Source organism: Apteryx rowi, unplaced genomic scaffold, assembly GCF_003343035.1.
Source record: "Apteryx rowi isolate R43461 unplaced genomic scaffold, aptRow1 scaffold_0, whole genome shotgun sequence".
Taxonomy (NCBI): Eukaryota; Metazoa; Chordata; class Aves; order Apterygiformes; family Apterygidae; genus Apteryx; species Apteryx rowi.
The window spans coordinates 3,693,437-3,713,044 of NW_020447195.1; the positions used below are offsets into that span (position 1 = coordinate 3,693,437).

The 19,608-nt window shown below is 43.4% G+C and overlaps 1 protein-coding gene across 1 annotated transcript in view; it reads right to left on the minus strand.

The window, feature by feature from the left end:
- Window positions 1–13,938: 13,938 nt before the first annotated feature.
- ATP9A (ATPase phospholipid transporting 9A (putative)) overlaps window positions 13,939–19,608 on the minus strand; it is a 55,089-nt gene continuing 49,419 nt past the window's right edge. Inside the window, exon 28 of the mRNA XM_026055488.1 lies at window positions 13,939–19,416. Coding sequence (XP_025911273.1) covers window positions 19,280–19,416 — 137 coding nt within the window. The 3' untranslated portion in view covers window positions 13,939–19,279. The remainder of the gene's footprint in view (window positions 19,417–19,608) is intronic.

Below are 19,608 nucleotides of genomic sequence, written 5' to 3' on the forward strand. Positions count from 1 at the left end.
GGGCGGCCGCCAGAGCCGGGCTCGCCCCGCCGGTGGCGGGGCCGCCGGCCCGGCCCAGCCCTGCCGCAGCCTCCGCCGGGCCCGGGAAAGCCTCCTGTAACGCCCTGCAATCCCGACCTGGGCAGGTGAGGGAAGGGTTAAGCGGCCGGGAGGTTAGGAAGCGAGACTCCTCTGGTGCTGGCTTGGAAGAGGAGAGTCCCTCTGGCTGGAGTTTAAAGGAGGTTTCTCCAGACAGATTTGTATCGCCTTCGCAGAGCGCTTCAAACCAAACCTAAACCCAGTTCAGTCCCTTCCCCGCGGACCTTCTCGCCACGAACCCTCCCTGCCTACCAAGCGGAGCTGCCTGCAAGCGAGCGTAAAAACCGGCAGAATAAACCACCTGGGCAGAGGAGCGAGCTGCGCGGACCCCCTCCGAGAAAGGGAACGTGCGCCGGAGGGCACACGCACAACACAAACATAGAGCGTAGAAGAAGTAAGACCCTACCTTGATCCATAGACCTCATGATGTGGTGGTAGCGTACCAGCCTACAGGCAGTTTCTCTCTGCATCAGGAATTAAAAGAAAAACAAAAAACAAAAAAACAAAAATCAATAGTATGAGAAAGAAAAAAAAAAATCTTCTTTAAACCATGTTCAACCAGTGCTGCCCGGACAGAGGGAACCCCTGTTGCTCGCCTCCTCCGTAAGCGTTTGGAGGTGCAAAGAGGGATCCGAACTGGGCTGTGCTTGTTCCTGAAGTGAAGTCAGTTCTCTGCTCTGAGATGAGGGTTACTAGAGAGGGAAAGGCCACTTCCTTCCCTGCTCCGAGTGTTTATAGTCTTTGAATGCTGTAAAATAACGGGATTCCCTCACTGTTTCCTCCTGTTTATCCCAGTGCCATGGAAACCCCTGGATCGCCTCCATCTCCCAAACTGAGGGCTTTCCTGCAAACTTCACACTCAGGAATCCATGACGTCTCCCAGCTCCGGGCCAAGGCAGCTCTGCGGCTTTCTCAGTCTGCAGCACAAGCACTTAATTGTTGAGCAGAAAGTTAGAGAGCGAGAAAGAAAGAAATATGGATGATGTTAAAAATCCCAGAGTGTGCTTTTTAAACAAAACTTGCAGGCACTGCAAAACCTTTCAAAGCAACGGGGCTTCCGTGCAGAAGTTTTCCTTCTTCCCAGCAGAGACAAGCTCGGACTGCTGCTGCTTTTACCTTTGAATAAATCATTCAGAAAACTCAAGTCCCAAGCTTATATTTATGTCTTTATATTTGCCAGCACCCTATTAATGCCCATCTTGTTATTGGCACAGTCTTTGGCTTCTAATTACCACTGGTTCAATTCTTTACCCAGAAGACGAAAAAAAAATCGGTTCATTTGTTTAGTGGCATTTCACAGACCTCTCTCTGTTGCTATTTTTAGATCCACTTAGAAAGTGAGAGGAGCAACCCCATGGCTTTCCACTGATACACGTGGAGCTTAGAAAGAATGAAATAGCCAAGGAAGCCTCTGAAACCAAGACAACCCTTGTGTGTTTACACATACTATGTATAAACAGGAAAATAAAGCAAAAGAAAACAGGAAAATAAAGTCAAAGATATCGTGAAGTGTGTGCTGTGTTACAACGTATAGTTTTCACTGTTAATGTTAACAAGCATCTGCCTCTTGAGTCTTTCCTGGATGCAGTGGCTACATGCAACTGGACTTACATATATTTTTTCCAGAAGGGATCAAGAGTTCAGATATATAAAATGCTTCATCTGGGACCTTGACAGCTCTGCAGTTCCTCAGTGTTTGTGTATAATCCGACCAATCTTCGACATTTACATTTTAAACAGGGATGGCTGTCGGGGTCAGAGTCTCGGGTAGCAACCGGGAGTGAGTCACTTTGCAGATGGACTTGGCCTGGAGCTGCATGGAGGGCTGGCTGGCACCCGCCCGACATTTCCATTTTTCACTCTCTGAGTCCCAAAATCGACTTGAAGGAGGTATCACAATCAAACTTTCTGCTTCTCTGGTTTGTTGTCTTGCAGACTAGCAACTGCAGGCAGGCCAGGGAAACTCAGTGCACCTCACTTTCCTAGCCTTTGTCATTTTTGGACATGCTGAGGCGGAAATACCTTCCCCGGCTCCACGGGCCTGTTATGTAATGCACTTCCACTGAACCCTCGAAGTGTCCGGGAGCCCGCTCTTCGGGGCTTCACGCTGACGGCGTGTACCTAAGTTCAATTAACTAAGCTGCACAGCCCCCCGCTGGAAGGTCCCCTGGTGTAGACCAGCTCCCAGCCACCCCAGCACCGCGTCTTAATCAATCACGACCCCGCTCTGGGATAAGAGCTATCTGGGGATTTGCAAATCCCCCAAGAGGTGGCTATCTGGAAGCCTCCTCTTTCCATCCCCGTTTAAACCCCTGTGCCGTTCGGGGCCGAGCAGTAAGGCAGTTAGCAAGCTTTGCCTTTTGACCACTTTGCAGCAGTTTTCTCTCGGTTACTTCATGCCAGGCTCAGCAGAAGCATCCCCTGAGCCCCAGGGACTTCCTGCAGTGGGCTCAAAAAGGCAAAAAACCCCTATGCCTCCAACCTAGGTTCATATCTAGGTACTCTGTGTTTTAATAGCCCTCCAAACTGACCACTTTGAAGTCACGACGTGTATGAGAGGAGACCCCGCACAAGCGCCGGCGCTGCTCCTCCACGAGCCGCAGCGGCAGGAGCATGTGGCCCTCGCTGCCTGCGAATTTCTCCGACTTTTAATAAGTGCTAGGTTTCACGCCTATTAAAGCCTAAAGCCCACAGCGCATTCTCCAAGCAAGCTCAAGACCAGACCCACTGTTTGCATCGGTTGCTGCTTTAAAGTAAAGTTGGAGCGACCTGATGGCTGTTGTGAAATATTAAGGGGAAGCAGAGAGAACTGGTTTGCTTGGAGAGAAGTGCAGAGCTATTATTTTTGCCTGACTTCTCCCCCCCCTCCAAGCCCCTTACCATGGCACCAAACTCATCACCCCAGCATCACTTATAATAACTGCACCGGGAAAACCAGAGGAGAGGAATGAGGGAGGGTTAACATTAAAGCAAGGGCTGAGGGTAAATAATTAAGGAAGGGGTGAGCTGGAGGGGCAGCTGGGTGCAGGGGGGGAAAGGAAAGCAGCTGGGGGGGCCCACAAGCACCGCGGCTGCCAAAGGGTATCCCAGAGCGAGCGGAGAATGGGCTACCCCGACGGAAAGCTTCGCCTCCTCCCACGCTGAGCTATAATTGGGGGAGCAGTCACAGCTCAGCGGTTATGGCACACAGGTTGGCTTCCCTAGTCTGGACCGTTTAAAAATACAATGTCTTTCTTTTAATAGCTCGGTTTGATCGGCTCCCGCTAGTTCACATGACAGGGTTTTCCTAAAATATCTTCTTCCACCAAGTTTTTTCCAACTTAAAAATGCTGAATCCTGCTACCCAAATTAAACTCAGTGCAAAGTGAAGAGAAAAAAAAAAAGTGAAAGAAGGCTGGCGGCGGCCTCGGTACTGCTAGCATTCCCCAAACCAGCATATGACACAACTGTAAGATTTCCAAGGCTTTTGGAGAGTTCAGCGAGAGAATCGTGTCCTCCATTGGCTGCAGCTTCATGGCTGAGTTAAACTTTCCTGATGGAACCTTTCTCCATCTGGCTGCTGCTCCCAGAGCTTTGCGAGTGGCCATGGAGGAGAAGGGGGATATAGTTCAAGTCTTATATAACTGTACAAGCTGGATGCGGGGGCAGAGACTTTCCCTAGAAACGAGAGATTTTTATATATATATAGTTATTTTTAGCTTCCTTTTCAAAGGAAGGCCAAATACCTCCGACTTTCCTTTGCTTTCTTATTTTGGTATCACTAAGGGATTTTATTTTTGGAGGTAAGGAGCTATTTATAGCTAATATTTATAGCTATTTATTCCCTCTTTAGGAGGACACTTCCTGTGCCTTTGAGGGGCACATTCTGGACCCTGTCCCTACCCCCCAAAACCAGTCCCATCTCCCCCCCGTGCACAGGGCTCCCTCGGAGATTCACCAAGAGCAGGCTGGGCTTTTGGACACGGGGGAGAGAGCGCGTCTCCTGGCCCCAGCCCGGGCCCTGGCCAAGGGGGTAGCTCCGGGGAGCGATGCTGTCACCGCGACAGCCCCCAGCCAAGCGCGATGCAGGAGACCGAGCAATGCACTCGCTGCCTGGACCGAGGGTGCAGAGAGTGGGGCTGGGGCTGCTGTGCAGCCCACTGCAGACGGCGCTCGCAAGGAAAGTCTCCCTGGCCAGGACATTTGCAATAAAACCGAAATGGCGGGGGTTTTTTCTCCCCCCCCCCTTTTTTTTTCTCTCATGCTCTCCAGGAGATAAGACATCAAGGCTTCCTGAGGATGTGCTCTCAGGCCACTGGGGCAACTGCCCAGGGTTTATCAAAATAGACTTCATGGAGACATCTCTATTTTCCACTTGCAAAGGTATTTCAGGCTCACAGCAACAATAAGTATTTTTGACAAAAGCTCATCACCCTTCCAAAGTAAATACAGCTCTCCCCAAACCTGCCATCACGTACAATGCGCTCCTGAGAACAACCTCAACATGTTTAAGGCATTAAGTGGAGCTGTGCCTAAATGCCAGATTTATGCGCTCCGGGTGTGTCTTCACTGCAGCTAACCTGGACTCCCAAACAGAGCCAAACGAGGACCAACTAACTCGACATCTGCGGCTCGGCCTGCTGAAGTAATGCAAACTGGCATCTCCCTCCTTTTTCATAACAGTCCTAGAGCATTATGACTACAGAAAGCATGTTACCAACTTCAGCTTACTTCTGACAATGCACTTGTCTGAATAACATATTCAGTCACTTAATTAAGTTACAACTGGAGTGTCTGATCTTGTAATGAGCTCCACGTGGCTTGGGGAAATCCACCCACATACAGCTCTCAGAGAAAGATTGGAACTAGAGCCGCTTGAATTTTTCCCATCAGAACATTTTTTCCAAATGAGAAATAGCTTTTCATCTAAAATGAAAATTGGTTGAAATTTTCTGTTTTTTCAATAAAACCCAATAAACTGAAGGGCTATTTTTTGAGTTCAAGTAGTAAAAAAAAAAAAAAAAAAAAGGAGAGGGAGAAAGAGAACTGGCTTTTAGTAAAAGGGTTCTTTTTTGAAAATTAAAAATAATTTTTATAAGTGAAGAATGATTTTTTTTTTCAAACAAAGGCTTTTGCAGAAAACAAGACCACAAATAAAAAAGATATTGAAGAAAGTGTAAAGAATATTCTCTCTCTTCCCCCTCCCCTCAAAAATTTCCTGTAAAGGAAAAAATAGATGTCTTTCGACTCGCTCATAGAACAATAGGGCCCCATTCTCGCTGTCTTTAGTCAGGCAGCTCTTGAATTAGCGTCCTATTATGGGACCAGGAGGACATAACTATTTCAGTTGGCCTGATATAATACCATCCTAGGCTACAATTTTCCATTTTATCTACTACCGTGTCTGTCTCCTAGATATATTTAAGACTCCAGCCAGTGAAGCACATTTGCAAAGCAGTCACAAGGCTGCTCATAACCACTTGTATATGGAAATGTCCAACACCTTCATGTCAGGTTATTTGTGAAAGAAGCATCAGCTCTGCACCTGCAGCAGTAGGAAGAGCAATTCTGGACTGCAACCTCCCGAAAAAACGGACCTCATTTTTTTTTGCAGGTGAGAACTGAAGCAACGGCACTGCCRGGCCCCAGTTGTAGGAGCGCAGGAACTCATGCACACAAGACACTGAACAGGAGATAAGCTGCCCCATCAGATGGATAGATAGAAGGGGGCAATCTTCTCCCCGGGAGGCCTTTTTTGACCTGCACAAGAGATTTCCTATAATGTGCCAAGTGCTATAACACTCCTGGAGATTCATCTCGTGGGGGCACAGAAACAGATTCTGCATTAACCACCGACTGCATACACCTGGGCTGAAGATAAACCGAATCATTCAGCTGAATCCGAAAACTTAGAGATGAGCAAAGCCAAAGAAAGTGTTACGGGGAACAAAACGGATGAAGAGAATCCCATCACCTTCAGAAGATCCTGGGCAGCATGTCTGCACAGCGCTTGAAAGGAGCCGCTTTAGGGAAGTTTCTGCTCGTGGCAGGACGAGGGGCGAGTCAGCCAGGAAAAGCAATGTTTCTGGAAGGTACAAGCGGATCGTGAACTTTGCAAGCAGGATTCAAATGTGACAGCTTAGAAACAAAAGGAATAAATTCATTTACTGGTTGTAAATGGCACTAGATCTATTCCAAATCTGAAATTCATTTAGTGCACTCTGATTCAGCAAACRTGTATGAAGAGGGATGTTTATACTCCATGATTTACATTTTTATCTAAACATCAAACATTGTTTTCAGGGAACACTTAAGCCCTCCAGATTGGCACTGCCTTACAAACTACTATCAATGATTAGGTTAACAGCTCCAAGTCTCTTTGCAAACAAGCATGTAGGATAAAATTGAACTATAATCTTTTTTTAACATCAAGGCTAATTAAACAACAACAAAAACCCTGGATGTGGCCATGATGTAAGATGCTGGTTTCTTGCCGAAGATATCTTGTCTTGAAGATTATAAAACCATAGGGGTTTGTTTTGTTTTGTTTTCTATGGTTTTAAGTTAAGGTTCAGAGAAAGAGAGAGAGCCAAATAGAGCAATTGCTTGCTGGAATAATTAGGAGGAACATCAGCCATGTTTGGGAGCTGGAGAGGTACTTCTCTATGCAGGGAAGGCAAGTAAACTGCGTTTACTATATACCTGTTTCTTTCAGTGCTTAAGCCACTGCAACTGCAGTTGCCAGGCCGCATTTTCAGAACAGATCCCCAACAACAGCTCTGCATGAGAAGTGCCTGCACAATTCTTAAACTTCTTAACCCAAGATTTTTAGCCTCATCGAGTTGCTACCTGGGAATTTTCCATTACTAATTAATCAGCTCCCCCAGCTGTACACCTCAGCCACCCCTTCCCACGGAGCTACTGCAGAGGACAAAGGCAGGAATTTGAAGAAGTCCTTCTGATTGCAGGGAAAACGAACACTTTTCCCTTGCTGTTCACTTCAGGAAGACTGGGTTCAGACCCCGCTGAGGAACACACGAGCAGGCATCAATGCTTCACAGTTCTCAGCCTGGACCTTCCTCCAAAGCCCCACAGAGCGGCAAGCATCCCCTCCAGCAGGGCTGGGGATTAGGTCTTGCACAGCAGTGGGATGGGTGTTTGCAAAGCTTTTGAAAATGCAAAGCATTCACGGCGGGACTAATTCAGGCAGGACTTTATGTGGGAATCCTAGACCAAGAGGATGGCTATGAAACCCACCATACTCAAGGAACCCCAGGACTCAGATAACTTCACTTATCAACTCCAGGCTCAGCTGCAATACACAGCTGCACTGGCAGACAACTTCCAACACCCATCAAATCAAAGTCACTTTGCTCTCACTATATAAAGTGATTTTTTCATGCAATGCAGAAGTGATTCATGGCAAAGGGTGATGTTCTCGTATCTAAAGACACAACTTCACCTGTTGGCAGAGCACTAGCTAAATTTCACGTATAAATAGATGGCATTAGTTTCAGTTACATGAGGACAGGAGTTGGTCTATTAATTATAACAATGGACTAATCCAGTTAGATACCTGTACAGTAGGTTTGTGATGGAAACATTGATGCAGTCATTAGCTATATCACACAACGGCTAAACTAACTAATCATAATAACAAAAGGTTAATGACTGTTTTGAAAAGGTGGTGCTACCCCTTTAACATCACCGCCAGGAGGAGGGCATCCGATACTATATCCTAAACACAATTTACGATTCATTACCGTGGCACTGGCCACACCCGGCAGCTAATCTAGAATTTCACACATTTAATGAACTTCATACTTGAAATATGTGGTCTGTAAAATCTGATTTACACTGTTGTTAAAACGGTTGGTGTTTGAAGGAAAATATATTTTAAAGTATGTATTTGTGTACAAAGGTTTTTTTTTTTCCTAAAAAAACCAAACCCAGTCATTAATTTACCCCAAAGCATATAAAATGTTCCCTCCAGCATAATTTCTAGCGCAGTATTTCTTTCAGCACCTCAGATTTAGTTGCTATGTTTCTTCAGGAGCAACTGCATTCAGTTATACAAGGAGTGAGAAAGCCCTCACAATGTAACTGTAGGTACTTCAGACAGTAAGTTAACTTGACAAGTCAGTTCATGATGGAGTCCAGGGTCTATAATTACTACTTACCTGCCACCATCATAAAACTGCTGCATTAGGTCAGTTCTTGCTTGGGCCATACAAGAGGTACCTTGCAATTCTAGTTCATTCATGCGTGTTAGCATTTTATTGGATGTTAACACCTGATATTTCCTTCAGGCTCTGGTTTTACTGAATGCTTTGCCGCATTATGTTCTTCGAAGCTGGAATGGCAACAGGAGCTGAAAGAAAGAGGAGTAGGAGCACTTATAAATCACTTTTCTGCATGATACCCTCATGGTGAAAGATCACAGAAAGACACAGGGGCTGGTGAAGGAAATAGCTGTCATTCAGACATGAAATACAAGATGTTTCTTTCTGTTGAGGACTATTTATGGTGAACACTGCACCTGTAAAAATTAGTTCCACACTTCAGTAACAACGACTCACAAGAATTAAACTTGGACTTAAACAAAACCAGCCAGAATCACTAAAGGTGTGAATGAACATGACCTGTCTGTTTACACTTTACACCAGCCATGGATCTTTCACCAAAATATCAGCACAATGCACTTTTTCCAATGTTAATTTTGGAAGGATTTTTCTCTTTAAGTGTTGCAAATAGCAACTTCATTTAGCAAATTTGTTTTCCAGAGCACTTCTCCTCAAACAAAGGGAGAATCAGATGTTAAAATCCGATCATCAAGAGGCTTGAGACCTCCTAGAAGCAAAACTGAGCAGCTTCATATCAAACTTTAGTCTATGGAGAGGTGCCTGGGAAATTCTGGCACTAGTTTCAACCTAAAATGTAAACTGTCACTTGGGTTAATTTATCTGGACCCAGCTAAAAGGCAGCAACGCATGTTGATGAATAAATAAAAGGGTACTAAAGATTGGAAAGATGTGTATCCGGAGAAGGCCAAATAGATGAGGGGCTGATAATGTCTAACCTTGGCCTTTTAGAAATCTCTTTTCTGTTTTATAGCCCAGCTGTCAGGGTGGAGAAGGTCCAAGTTCCTATGCCACACTGTGAATCACTGATAAATGCTGCTTTAGTATAGTTAACAGCAGACAACGACAGTGGAGAACCTATTTAAAACTGGTCTTCTCCTCCTCCTCCAGGGATTTTACTCACCTTGAACACAGACAAGCGGAGAGATAAGGGGCGAAAGCAGTGCCAGTCCGGCTCACAACTTAGGGGAAAAATCTGCTTGCTCTTGTTTAACTTTATTCACCTTCAATGTTAGAACCACCTTTCTGCTTGCCATTGGGCTTGAAGTAATTGTTCCAGGCTATAATGAAGACAAGACAGCATATTAAGCACTTAAAGCTACATTAATGAACATCAAGATATAACTTGCTCCAGTTATTTTTAAAGATTAAATTGAGAAAAGGATCTCGTGCGGATCAATTTGGAAACACATCCACATGCACAGGCAACAGCTATGTACATACACATGGAAATCAGGCGTCACCACGGAGCGGCTGACATTCGGGATGCCACGCAGTGAACATTAGGGGAGATTAACCTTCTCTGGGCAAAACTTGTGCTTCGGTTTCATGAGGCTTGCTAACCGCTAGCACAGCTCCAGCAGCAAGAGCGCTCATCACTGCACTGGAGGCTCCCGCTAAGGGAGCCTTGGCAAGAGAGTGGTTAAAATGTTGGCTGGTCTTCACTAGGGCTCTGAAATTTTACAGCTCATGGTGGGCTGGTTGTCAAATGTAAGGAGAACAGGATGGAGTCTAATAGGGGTGCAGCTGGAGAGCATAATAAACGTTTCCAGCACAGTCTCTAGGGAGAAGTAAGAGCCTACCTTGCATGGGCCAGCAGAAGAGTGTTGGCAGTGCTGTTAGCCCAACAGCAAGCTGATATGCTGTTTCACGCTCTGCTGCAAGCCAGAGGTCTCTTCTCCAAGGTCCTATCCTGTTTAATTCCGTAAACACGATCAAAGGTGATACAACGTGATAACAGTGACCCATGTGAGCTTCCAGCTCCACACCAGTGCCCTGAACAGCCCGAGAGAGCCAATTCACATGCGGGACCTTCCTTATAGAGGATTACAGCGATGGCCCAGCGTGTGCTGCCATACGGGACTGCAGCCATAGCAACGGCAGATGCCGAACGCAGTGATTCACTGGAAACCACTCGGTCAGAAAGGAGACGTTGTCCAGCAGAGGCTGTCATGAATGTCCGAATGCTGATCCTTATAAATGTGTCTTTTATTCAAAACCTTAATCTCAAATTTACAAATGATGCAAAGGAATTCTGCTTCTGCGGACAGCATTCCTTGCCCTTATGGTAGGCTCAGCACCAAATGGCATTTCTTTTCAGTGTTGTTACATCATTGCTACTGAAATAGGTATCATGCTTCATCGAGACCATTACGTGGCATCAGTGGCATTTCATATGACGATCTCACTGATGCAAGGTTTATTCTCATTTTAAATAGGAAGCCCGATCAATCGCAGTTTGCATCACTTTCTGACAAATTACGCACCAGCGAAATCTGCCCCGAGACAAAATGAATCAGAAGTGACATGTCTTAAAAATTAAGAGCCAGAATTCTAGCACAAGGTAGAGCTGCGTTTAAATGCAGAGACTATATAGCCTAAAGCGGAGCTATAACACAGCTTTTTGGGAGCAGATGTGCAAGACACAAGTAAATACAGCGCCTGCTGAAACGGCAGGCTCAGAAGATACCCCCTTCCCATGTGCCCAACAAGGTGCGCGCTTCGGCAGCAGCTCTGAGCTGACTAAGCAGAATCTTGCAGCATGATCAATTCACCTCTATTCATGCTCTTAATTTAAATGGTGGGCAGCTCCACGTTTACCCTGGTAAACAAGTTTCTGGATGTAGTTAAGCTACTCAGAGCGTACATTTAAAATAAAATCTGTTTCACATAAAAGGACAAATGAGAATGACTATTACCCCCATCTTTAATGCGCTAAATTCTTCTGCACAGATTGTTCTTGTTACTACTTCTTTCTGTGCAAGACTCCGAACAGCACACAATATTCCTCCTTACGTGCACAGTTACTGCAAGCCAAGAGAAGGAGGCTTTAAAGTGGGAACGCTATGGTTTTAAAGCCCTTTTTTTGTAACCCACTCACTCAATAATAGTTAGGTCTTAGGCCACAAAGGGACAAAAAGCAGAAGAGGGAAGGACATTCTTGGGAAGGCAGGATCGTGCAACTTGCTGATCATCTATGACTTTAATTACTAGAAGCAGAAACTCGGAGATTCACCATGTAATCTAGAGAGCGCCACACCACCCAAAGAGTTTTAGGGCAAGGAAACACTAGCTTGCGGGCCAAGGAAGCCACAGCGTCTGAACAGGCATGCCACTCCTGTCCGGGTCGCTACTGACCTTTAATAGGTGCCAGACCAGGATTTAATGCTGCAAATAACTGCTATCACACTCAGCAGAGTTTTTGCTTGCATTATACGTCTCTCGTTGCAGCAAAGCTATTTCCACAGTTAACTCCTGCTTACATTTTTCTGAAATTCGGTGCTTTAGCATGCAGTTGCAAAACATGTAGCACAGATGTAATTTAGACCTGTAATTCTAACTGCAAGATGGAGGCACCCAGCAAAAATTTCGGATGGAGATTTATCAGTCCCTAGTATATGGAGTTTCAATTTTTTTTAAAGCCTGCAATCACATTCCAAATTTAAGAAGAGACATCTGAATAGTTTGTGGAGTAAGTACCTTTCCTACAGGACTGACTTAAGTGGGGAGAAAGCCTAATAGTTGAAAAAAGAAAATCATTTTGCTTTCCGTGCTCCATCATGGGTTTTGGGTACAACCTAAAGAGCCCAGGCTCCGTCTGCCACAGTTTCCTACCTGGGACATGGGAACAGGAGCACTTGCCTTCCTCTGCTGAATAGCTATGGCGACATGATATTGAATGCCACGCTAACACAACGGAGAATAGGCAATGTAGATATACAGCTGTCAGTACTTGACAAATTAGGAGGAAAAGGCAGAGGGCATATCAACAAGGTTTTCTGGTTCCCCATATGTTTTAAAGTAAAGAGAAGCTACTATATGTTTTAATGCAACACATAAGGCAGGGGGCCATAAGATACCCAATTACTAGCCAGCACCTATTCTTTTTTTCTTAAAAAAAAAAAAAAAAAAAAAGACAGACACCAGCATATAATACAACCACAACTTGAAAAATAAGGCCACTGGCATTCTTTGGTAAAGCCCAGGCTGAAAACTTATCCTGGGATGCGTGATCTTCCAAAAATCTGCCAACCCCTGCAGTGTTCAAACTTCTTGAATGACCACAGCCACATGAAGAATGAAATTAAACCCTATGGAAATCTTTGACATTTCTACTATTATGCAATGTTTGGGTGAAAAAAAAAAAAAAGCATAAATTCTCCTTCCCTTTCCAGAGTGAGTTTAGAAAAACTATTTCTAGCTTTTTTTAATTACACATTTCACCATTAAAAAGAAACCGTCCATAAATTAAAAGAACCACTAACTAGGACTTATGTAACCCATTTAAAATGGGAAATTGGTAACACTTGGGAGTGAAGTCTGTTACTGTAATTTCTGGAGTCTACATTTGAAGTGCGCAAACATCACAAAAAAGGTTTATTTAACATTTGCATTAACTATTTTAGCCCCCAAAATTTGTTAATCATGAGAGAGGTTAAGATGCTGGCATCTGCATCCTATAGCATCTAAAAGAAAAACTTTTACATATGACTTTAACCGAGTTTATAGTATAGTTTCTAATCACTGTTTTAGTTAAATGTTGTCTCCCAAGTTATAGATCTACTTTATCCAATTCTATCTTCTAATTTTCTTTAGAATGTTTATAACTATTACGTTTTGGTAGAAAATTATTGTATTATGTTCGTAATCAATGTTATTGAAGTTTTCCCTTTGGAGAATATTCAGTTTCAAAGTCCTTCCTCTTCCCAATGCTTCTTACACAAAAGCGCAGCAGCCAGGTCTATCAGTGTGACTACCATTGTGACTATGGTAAAGCAAGTTACTTAATCAAACGTTCAAGTGATGAGAACATCCTAGAAATAGCTGTTTCTAATGATATTGCATCATTATTTTTCCAAAAGAAGCACGTAAGCACGTATACGTTTCAAGCAAAAGGCCTGATTCTCCTAACTCCCACCAGCGGGTTTCAGCATTAACAGCTATGTTCTCCGCAATTGGGGTTACATCAGTTTAAAAAAAGTGTAAGGATAATCTGACCAGTATCTTCCTAAATGAGCTGAGGCTCCCGAAATTGAATTTTCAAATTGGAGTGAATGTTTAAAAAAAAAAAAAAAAAAAAGCCTTGGGACAGTTGGGTACTCTGGGACTAACTGGTTCTAGAAAATGCAAAAGCGAGACTGGCAATCCCAGGGCTGAAGTTCCACCTAGTGGTCAAACTCGCGAGGTCCTCAGTACGCAACCATCTCTAGCAACTTATCTGGGAGCACATGAGCAGGGGGAAAAAGGCATAGAAGGACACAGGCAGGGTGAGCAGCCTTCCTATTGCCAAATTTTGTTCTCCACAGGACTACTTCACATCATTAAACTACAATAAAGACCCATGATGACCTGCAGAAGGCAATCTTGCAAGAAGCTAGCTCTTGATAAAGGGCAGCAAAAGCTGTCATTTCCAAACTCGATTTTATTTATTTATATATATAAATAAAATAGAGTGTGTGTGTGTATATATATATATAAAAATTATTAACTTAACTGAGTTAAGACAGCTAGAAAACTGTTTTTAACAGAGATACTCCAACAAAGCATAACGTCACAGGTCTACGTTGACCAGCAAAAAGTACTGATCATTGCTCAGATGTGTATTTCCCATTCAGCCAAGTGAAAGGGCCACAACGCAACTTAGCCTATACATTTCAATTCTGCCAAAGCACATCTTGGACATGAGCCAGGACTAACTCAGGTGCATGATACATGATATATATGGATGAAATAAAGAAGTTGCATAAAATTTATTTTTCCACCTTGTTTTACAACATTCCCTTTTAAGTTCTTACATATCTGCAACATATAGCTCCACAGAACAATAAATAATTGGCATTCATATTTCTCTTGAATCAAGAGTATTTACATGTTGTTTAGCTAGACGACAGGTACAAAACATTGGCATCACAGTAAATATCATTTTGACACCAGAATCCATTTCCCCAATTAAAAATTAAACTAAATTAACATTTTTTAAACAATTTTAACAATTAAAAATATTTTGAAAGGCATATAAGTACACAAGTTGTAGTAGGCAGTAATAATGGACCATATTGGCAAAGCTGTAGAACCCAGGATTTCATGCAAGTCAAAGACTATTAATTATGCAATAATTAAAAATAAATAAATAAATAAATAAAATAGCCCATTCATCTCACCCTGAAGACTCCAGTGGGAAATGGATCAGGCCTTGGCCATGCAACTGTGGAGAAGAGTCAACTCCCGCCTGAACAGCTGTGTGCAAAGGACTCGTGATGGTGAGCTGCATGCAACGAGTAGTTTGCGTACCTGGTTGAGAGCACTGCATGTGCAAACTAAGGATTTATGTGTCTGATGGTGGAGCAGCTCTTTTTAGAAAAGAAAAGCAAAACACAAGCTTTAGGAATTCACACATCTAACCCACCGGGGTCCTTGACAAACCCTGCCCAACTATAGCAACGTTTCCTTCAGGAGCTGCAGAGGGTAAGAGAGCTCGTCATGGCATTTAATTGTGATAGTTCAGCAGCCCGCAGGAAAGCAACGGATTTGGTGCTGCTCAGTTCAGTCCAGCCACAGCTGTAGCCCTCAGCACATATTTCTCAACAGAGAGGGGACATCAGGGATGTCACTCATCATGCACCAATCCAACGGTGGTAAGACACTGCACAGATTTAGGCTGCTGCTGTTGAATAAAGAGCGTCATACTGCAATTGCATTACAAGCTGAGCAAAACCACTACAAACAGGGCAAGCTTGGTAGCATTTCCAGGTGTAAGCAACGGAAGGGAAGAAACACGTATAAGAGTTAAAGAAAAAATAAAGAGGATGACAGCACACCTTGAATTACTGCAGTGATGAAGAACAGGACAGGGTTTGTCACAAAACCTACGTGTTAACCAGCCACAGAAAAAACAAAGCACTGACCAGGTGCCTTCTGAAAGCAGCCACGGGAGCAAGAGCCCACTGGGTGACATACGCTGCTGGCCCACGGCATCATCCGCAGCAGTCGCAAAGCACACGAGTTATATGAACTGCTACGGTACACCAACATTGAAACAAAGGAATAAGAACACAAAATAAATTCTACGAACAAACGAGATACTACACAGAAGAGGAAACCTGCTTCACTCTGCAAGAGTTATGAGCATACTAGAGGAAAAAGATGCAATTAATTTCCAGCGAAGAATACATTTATTCAAATGGATAGTATGAACATATGCATTAAACTTTGCTTAAAAAATTTTTTTTTAAATAATTTAAGCAAAATAGTTTACAGACAAAGTGCTAAGCATGAAAAATACAACAATTATTTCTCACTCCTGCTGTTTGTTAGATGGCATTTTTAATTTTCTGATTGCTTTAAAAAAAAGCAATGTGTACCCAGAGAGAAATTGCTTCCTGGATTTACAACCTTGTGCAAAAAACTAGCTGCAAAGGAACATAATCCCCACCCCAAAACACAGCTACAGATCACTATCAATGCCACTAAGTATGAGTTCCTTATTAAGGTTATGATTCAATAAATATTACTGAAATCACAATTCACTCCCTTTCTTGATATAAGCTAGTATTTTGCAAATATGGTCCACTCTGTGTAAACTGTATTGACTTCAGGAAACGGTGAATTCTACCATACATACTTCCCAAATATTTACATACAGTAGCATGGCACTGTTATTCTCGCAGGACATTTAACTACTAATACACAATAGATAGGGACAGGGTTCTTACAAAGATGTGTACTGTCATGTATTTTCCAAAGGACAAGAGAGACTTGACTTGTCAGTCACAAGAAGTTGCCCCCCCCCCAAAAAAAAAAACTTGACTGTTATATTCAAAGCTACTTAAATCAAATATTGATTGGGGAATCCAGAGCATCTGCAAGGCTGACACTGCCCAGGAACTGTAGCAAGTCACGACAAAGACGACATCAAGAACCTTTTTGGCAAAGTGGCAAAATTCGCAAAAGGCTGATAGCCCCATTCTTCCGCAGTAGGGCTCTTCAGGCACTGCTTTTCTTCTCTCAGACAAACCATTTAAAAATATGGGACTTTCAGGGCCTTTCCCAATTTGTACATACTAGTAAAAGGGGTGGATTTTTGTCTTGGAAAAATTTAGAAGAGAAGAAAAGAAAGGCAAATTTTAAAACCATTACCGAAAGATGAATACCAAGAATTAGCTAAGTTTCCTTAGTCACTCGGTTGTTTATAAAGGTGGTTGCTAAGTATTAGGACCCCACAAAAGAGCCTAATCAGAAGAGAGCACAAAAGAAAAGCCATTGTTTTAGATCTAAGTGTTTGCTGTTCTTATTCCTCAAGGATTTTGAAACATAACTTTCCAAATTAAGCACACAGAGAGGACACACTGGAACTAGTCTTTTCTGACTATTACAGCTCTCAGTCTGCATTGCCGTCTGAAGCACAAATTCCACTCCCAAAGGGGACATAATAGTACCCATCACCTGTATTGGTACGATTGACTCCTTTCCCTGGAAAAGCAGAAAAGCAAAGGGAAGAGAAGTAAAAGGACACAAATAAATATGGCAGGAAGGCACTGCATATGCTTTTTGTTTTTTCTCTAGACCTGCAGGAGGGCCACTGAAAAAGCAGTGCCTGATGAGAATGGGGGAAGCTGCCTATTTTGCAGTCTTCCCAGTTCAGTGTGTTTCCTATAAATAAATAATAATAATAAAAAAAATCCAACAGGATATCCATAATCTGTGAGGCCTTTTTGGATGACAGAGAAATAGGGTCACTAGCGAAGCAGCTATAAAGAGAAGAAGGCTGAAGGAGAACATCAGATCTACATCACAGAGGGTGGGTTTGCTCCAGGGAAGAAAGGCGGCAGCGGAAGGACACAGCACCCTTTGGACTGCCCTGCTGGAGCGCCGTCCCAGACACCACTGCTATTTATTCTCTAGGTTTCTGTAGGGAAGCTGTCTACCCTTCCTGAGGGTTTCTCTCACATGAAATGACATGGGCACATGGACTTGCACCTTCCTCTCCCCCTGAGCCACGTGCATAATGAAGCACATCCAATTTTTCTCCAAATCTTTGGGAACTTGCTTCACCTCATCTTTGATATTTACTCACAGTAATTTAGAGCAAGGAAGGCAGGCCAGGTTGTGCAAAATGTTCCTCAAAGCATTTACCACACACCAGTCACATAAAGCATGGCTTTTTAGATCTGAAAATTCAAGATGTACCACTACGGGTCAATACAGACTCCAGCTCTCCTTTTGAATCGACACTCCCATTTTCCACCCTGATTTTCACAGCAAAGCTTTTTACACAGCGTTGTGCTGCTTGCAACAGTGGGACATCCATAGCAATGGCAACAGAAGTTGGCGCTCCATTAAGGAGGTTCAGCATGGCACAGAGAAGCCAAAGGAGCTTCTGCTCCTCACACCAGCACAGTTTCCCTGATCTGGTCTTTAGAGAGGAGAAGGGAGTTCAGGCTGCTGGGATCCACCACTCCTGGCCTCTCCACACAGCCTACCAACCAGGTACAACGGGGGGTCTTATGATATGGGAACGAGACAGCAAGCAACTAATTTATCACAGACTAAACAGCCATTAGATGAGACCTGTGGTCACTAAGAGCTCAGCCATGTTCAACCCTTCAAGGTTCCTTTAACTCACTGTCATTCTCCTGAGCAGTCTGTGCATATACTGTTTATAACACAGGCTTATGATAAAAACAAAACTTACCGAGTTTTTTGAAGGTAAAAAAAAAAAAGAAATCTACTTTGCTCTGCACACTGGCCTAGCACCCATGGTACGGCCTCTGCACCTGCTTCTCTGATTCAAGTTTGGTTTTTAGAGCAAACAAGTTCTCAAAAACTGCCTCTCTGCAGAGATTGTGTCACGAACAACATCCACCTAGGAGTGCCTCCGCTTATTTGCAGCTCATCTTCACTATTTCATCCTAACAGGAAACAGATTTTGTGTAGCTGTGCGGAGCAGCAGCTCCGTGACCTTTCCTTTCAGTCTCCAAGGATTCAAGACATGTCTGCCGCATTGTCTGCGGAGCCGTACGAGTCGCTTCTCACGTTGTCAACACATTTTAAGGCTGATCAGCTGCAAATTTCTTTCCAACAGGGATTTTTAATTTAGATAATTTTCTCCTATACAAATAAATATAGAGTAAAGCTATTATATCATCAGCTCCTTTTAACAGGAAGCACAAAAGCTAAACAAAATGGAATTTTCTTCACTTTGGGTTATATTTCTCTGTATTTATCAATGGCTGGATACCACCAAAAACACTAGACTGACCTCAATCCAACTGAAGGAAAGTCTTGAGCAGGCTTAGATTCTCAAATGTGCGTAAATCTGACACGCTGGAGCCCCGTTATGAGAACGGCATGGCACAAATCAGAAATTGGCTGTCACCAATACAGTGCATCACCTACAGTAAGGACTTTCCAAGACGGAAAAAGAATGTACCTACTTCAATCAAAAAGATAAATAATATAAAACAACATAACACCATGTAAGGAACATCACAGATACTTAAAAAGTAACTTAAAATTCTCATCACATATAAATTCCAAGGTCAGTTAGCAGCTTTCAGATACTCTGCATCACACATGAGAAACCAATCATCATTGCAGTTGCATGCATTTTACCCCAATTAAGTTGAACAAAAGTGACAAAAATTGGATGAACTAATGAGAGTCTTTCTCTCTCAGAAAACTCCCATTTATCATTAGATTTCTGTTCACGGCAGTTGTTAAGTCTTTCAATAAAGCAGCACGTAACAGAGATTACCACGTGATCCTTATGCAAATACCAGACGTATTCAGTATAGTTACAACTACATGATTTTTGTCTCTCAGCCATGTGCAATACTTGTCTCTGGTGGGCAATGAGAGTGGCCCTATGACGTGAGCTTTGAATAGCTCGGGGGAGAAAACCTTCGCCTCAGGTACTTCAGGACGTAGAGGGGGAGGCAGCTCACCAGGGTGATGACGGTGACCTTCCACAAGAACGACAGAGTTGCAATGAAGTAAACATCTGTTTAAAAAAAAGAAAAAAAAGAGGGGAAAAAAAAAAAGAGCACAGAATCAATGAAGATGGGAAGTACGCTTTGGGAGGAGGCACAGAGAAGGACTATAATCTGACTACACTAGCAGCTTCCCCTTCTCCAGAAGCACAAAAGCTCAAAACCCATGCAGTTTGGTTCCTTACTCTTCCTCCCTTCTCCTT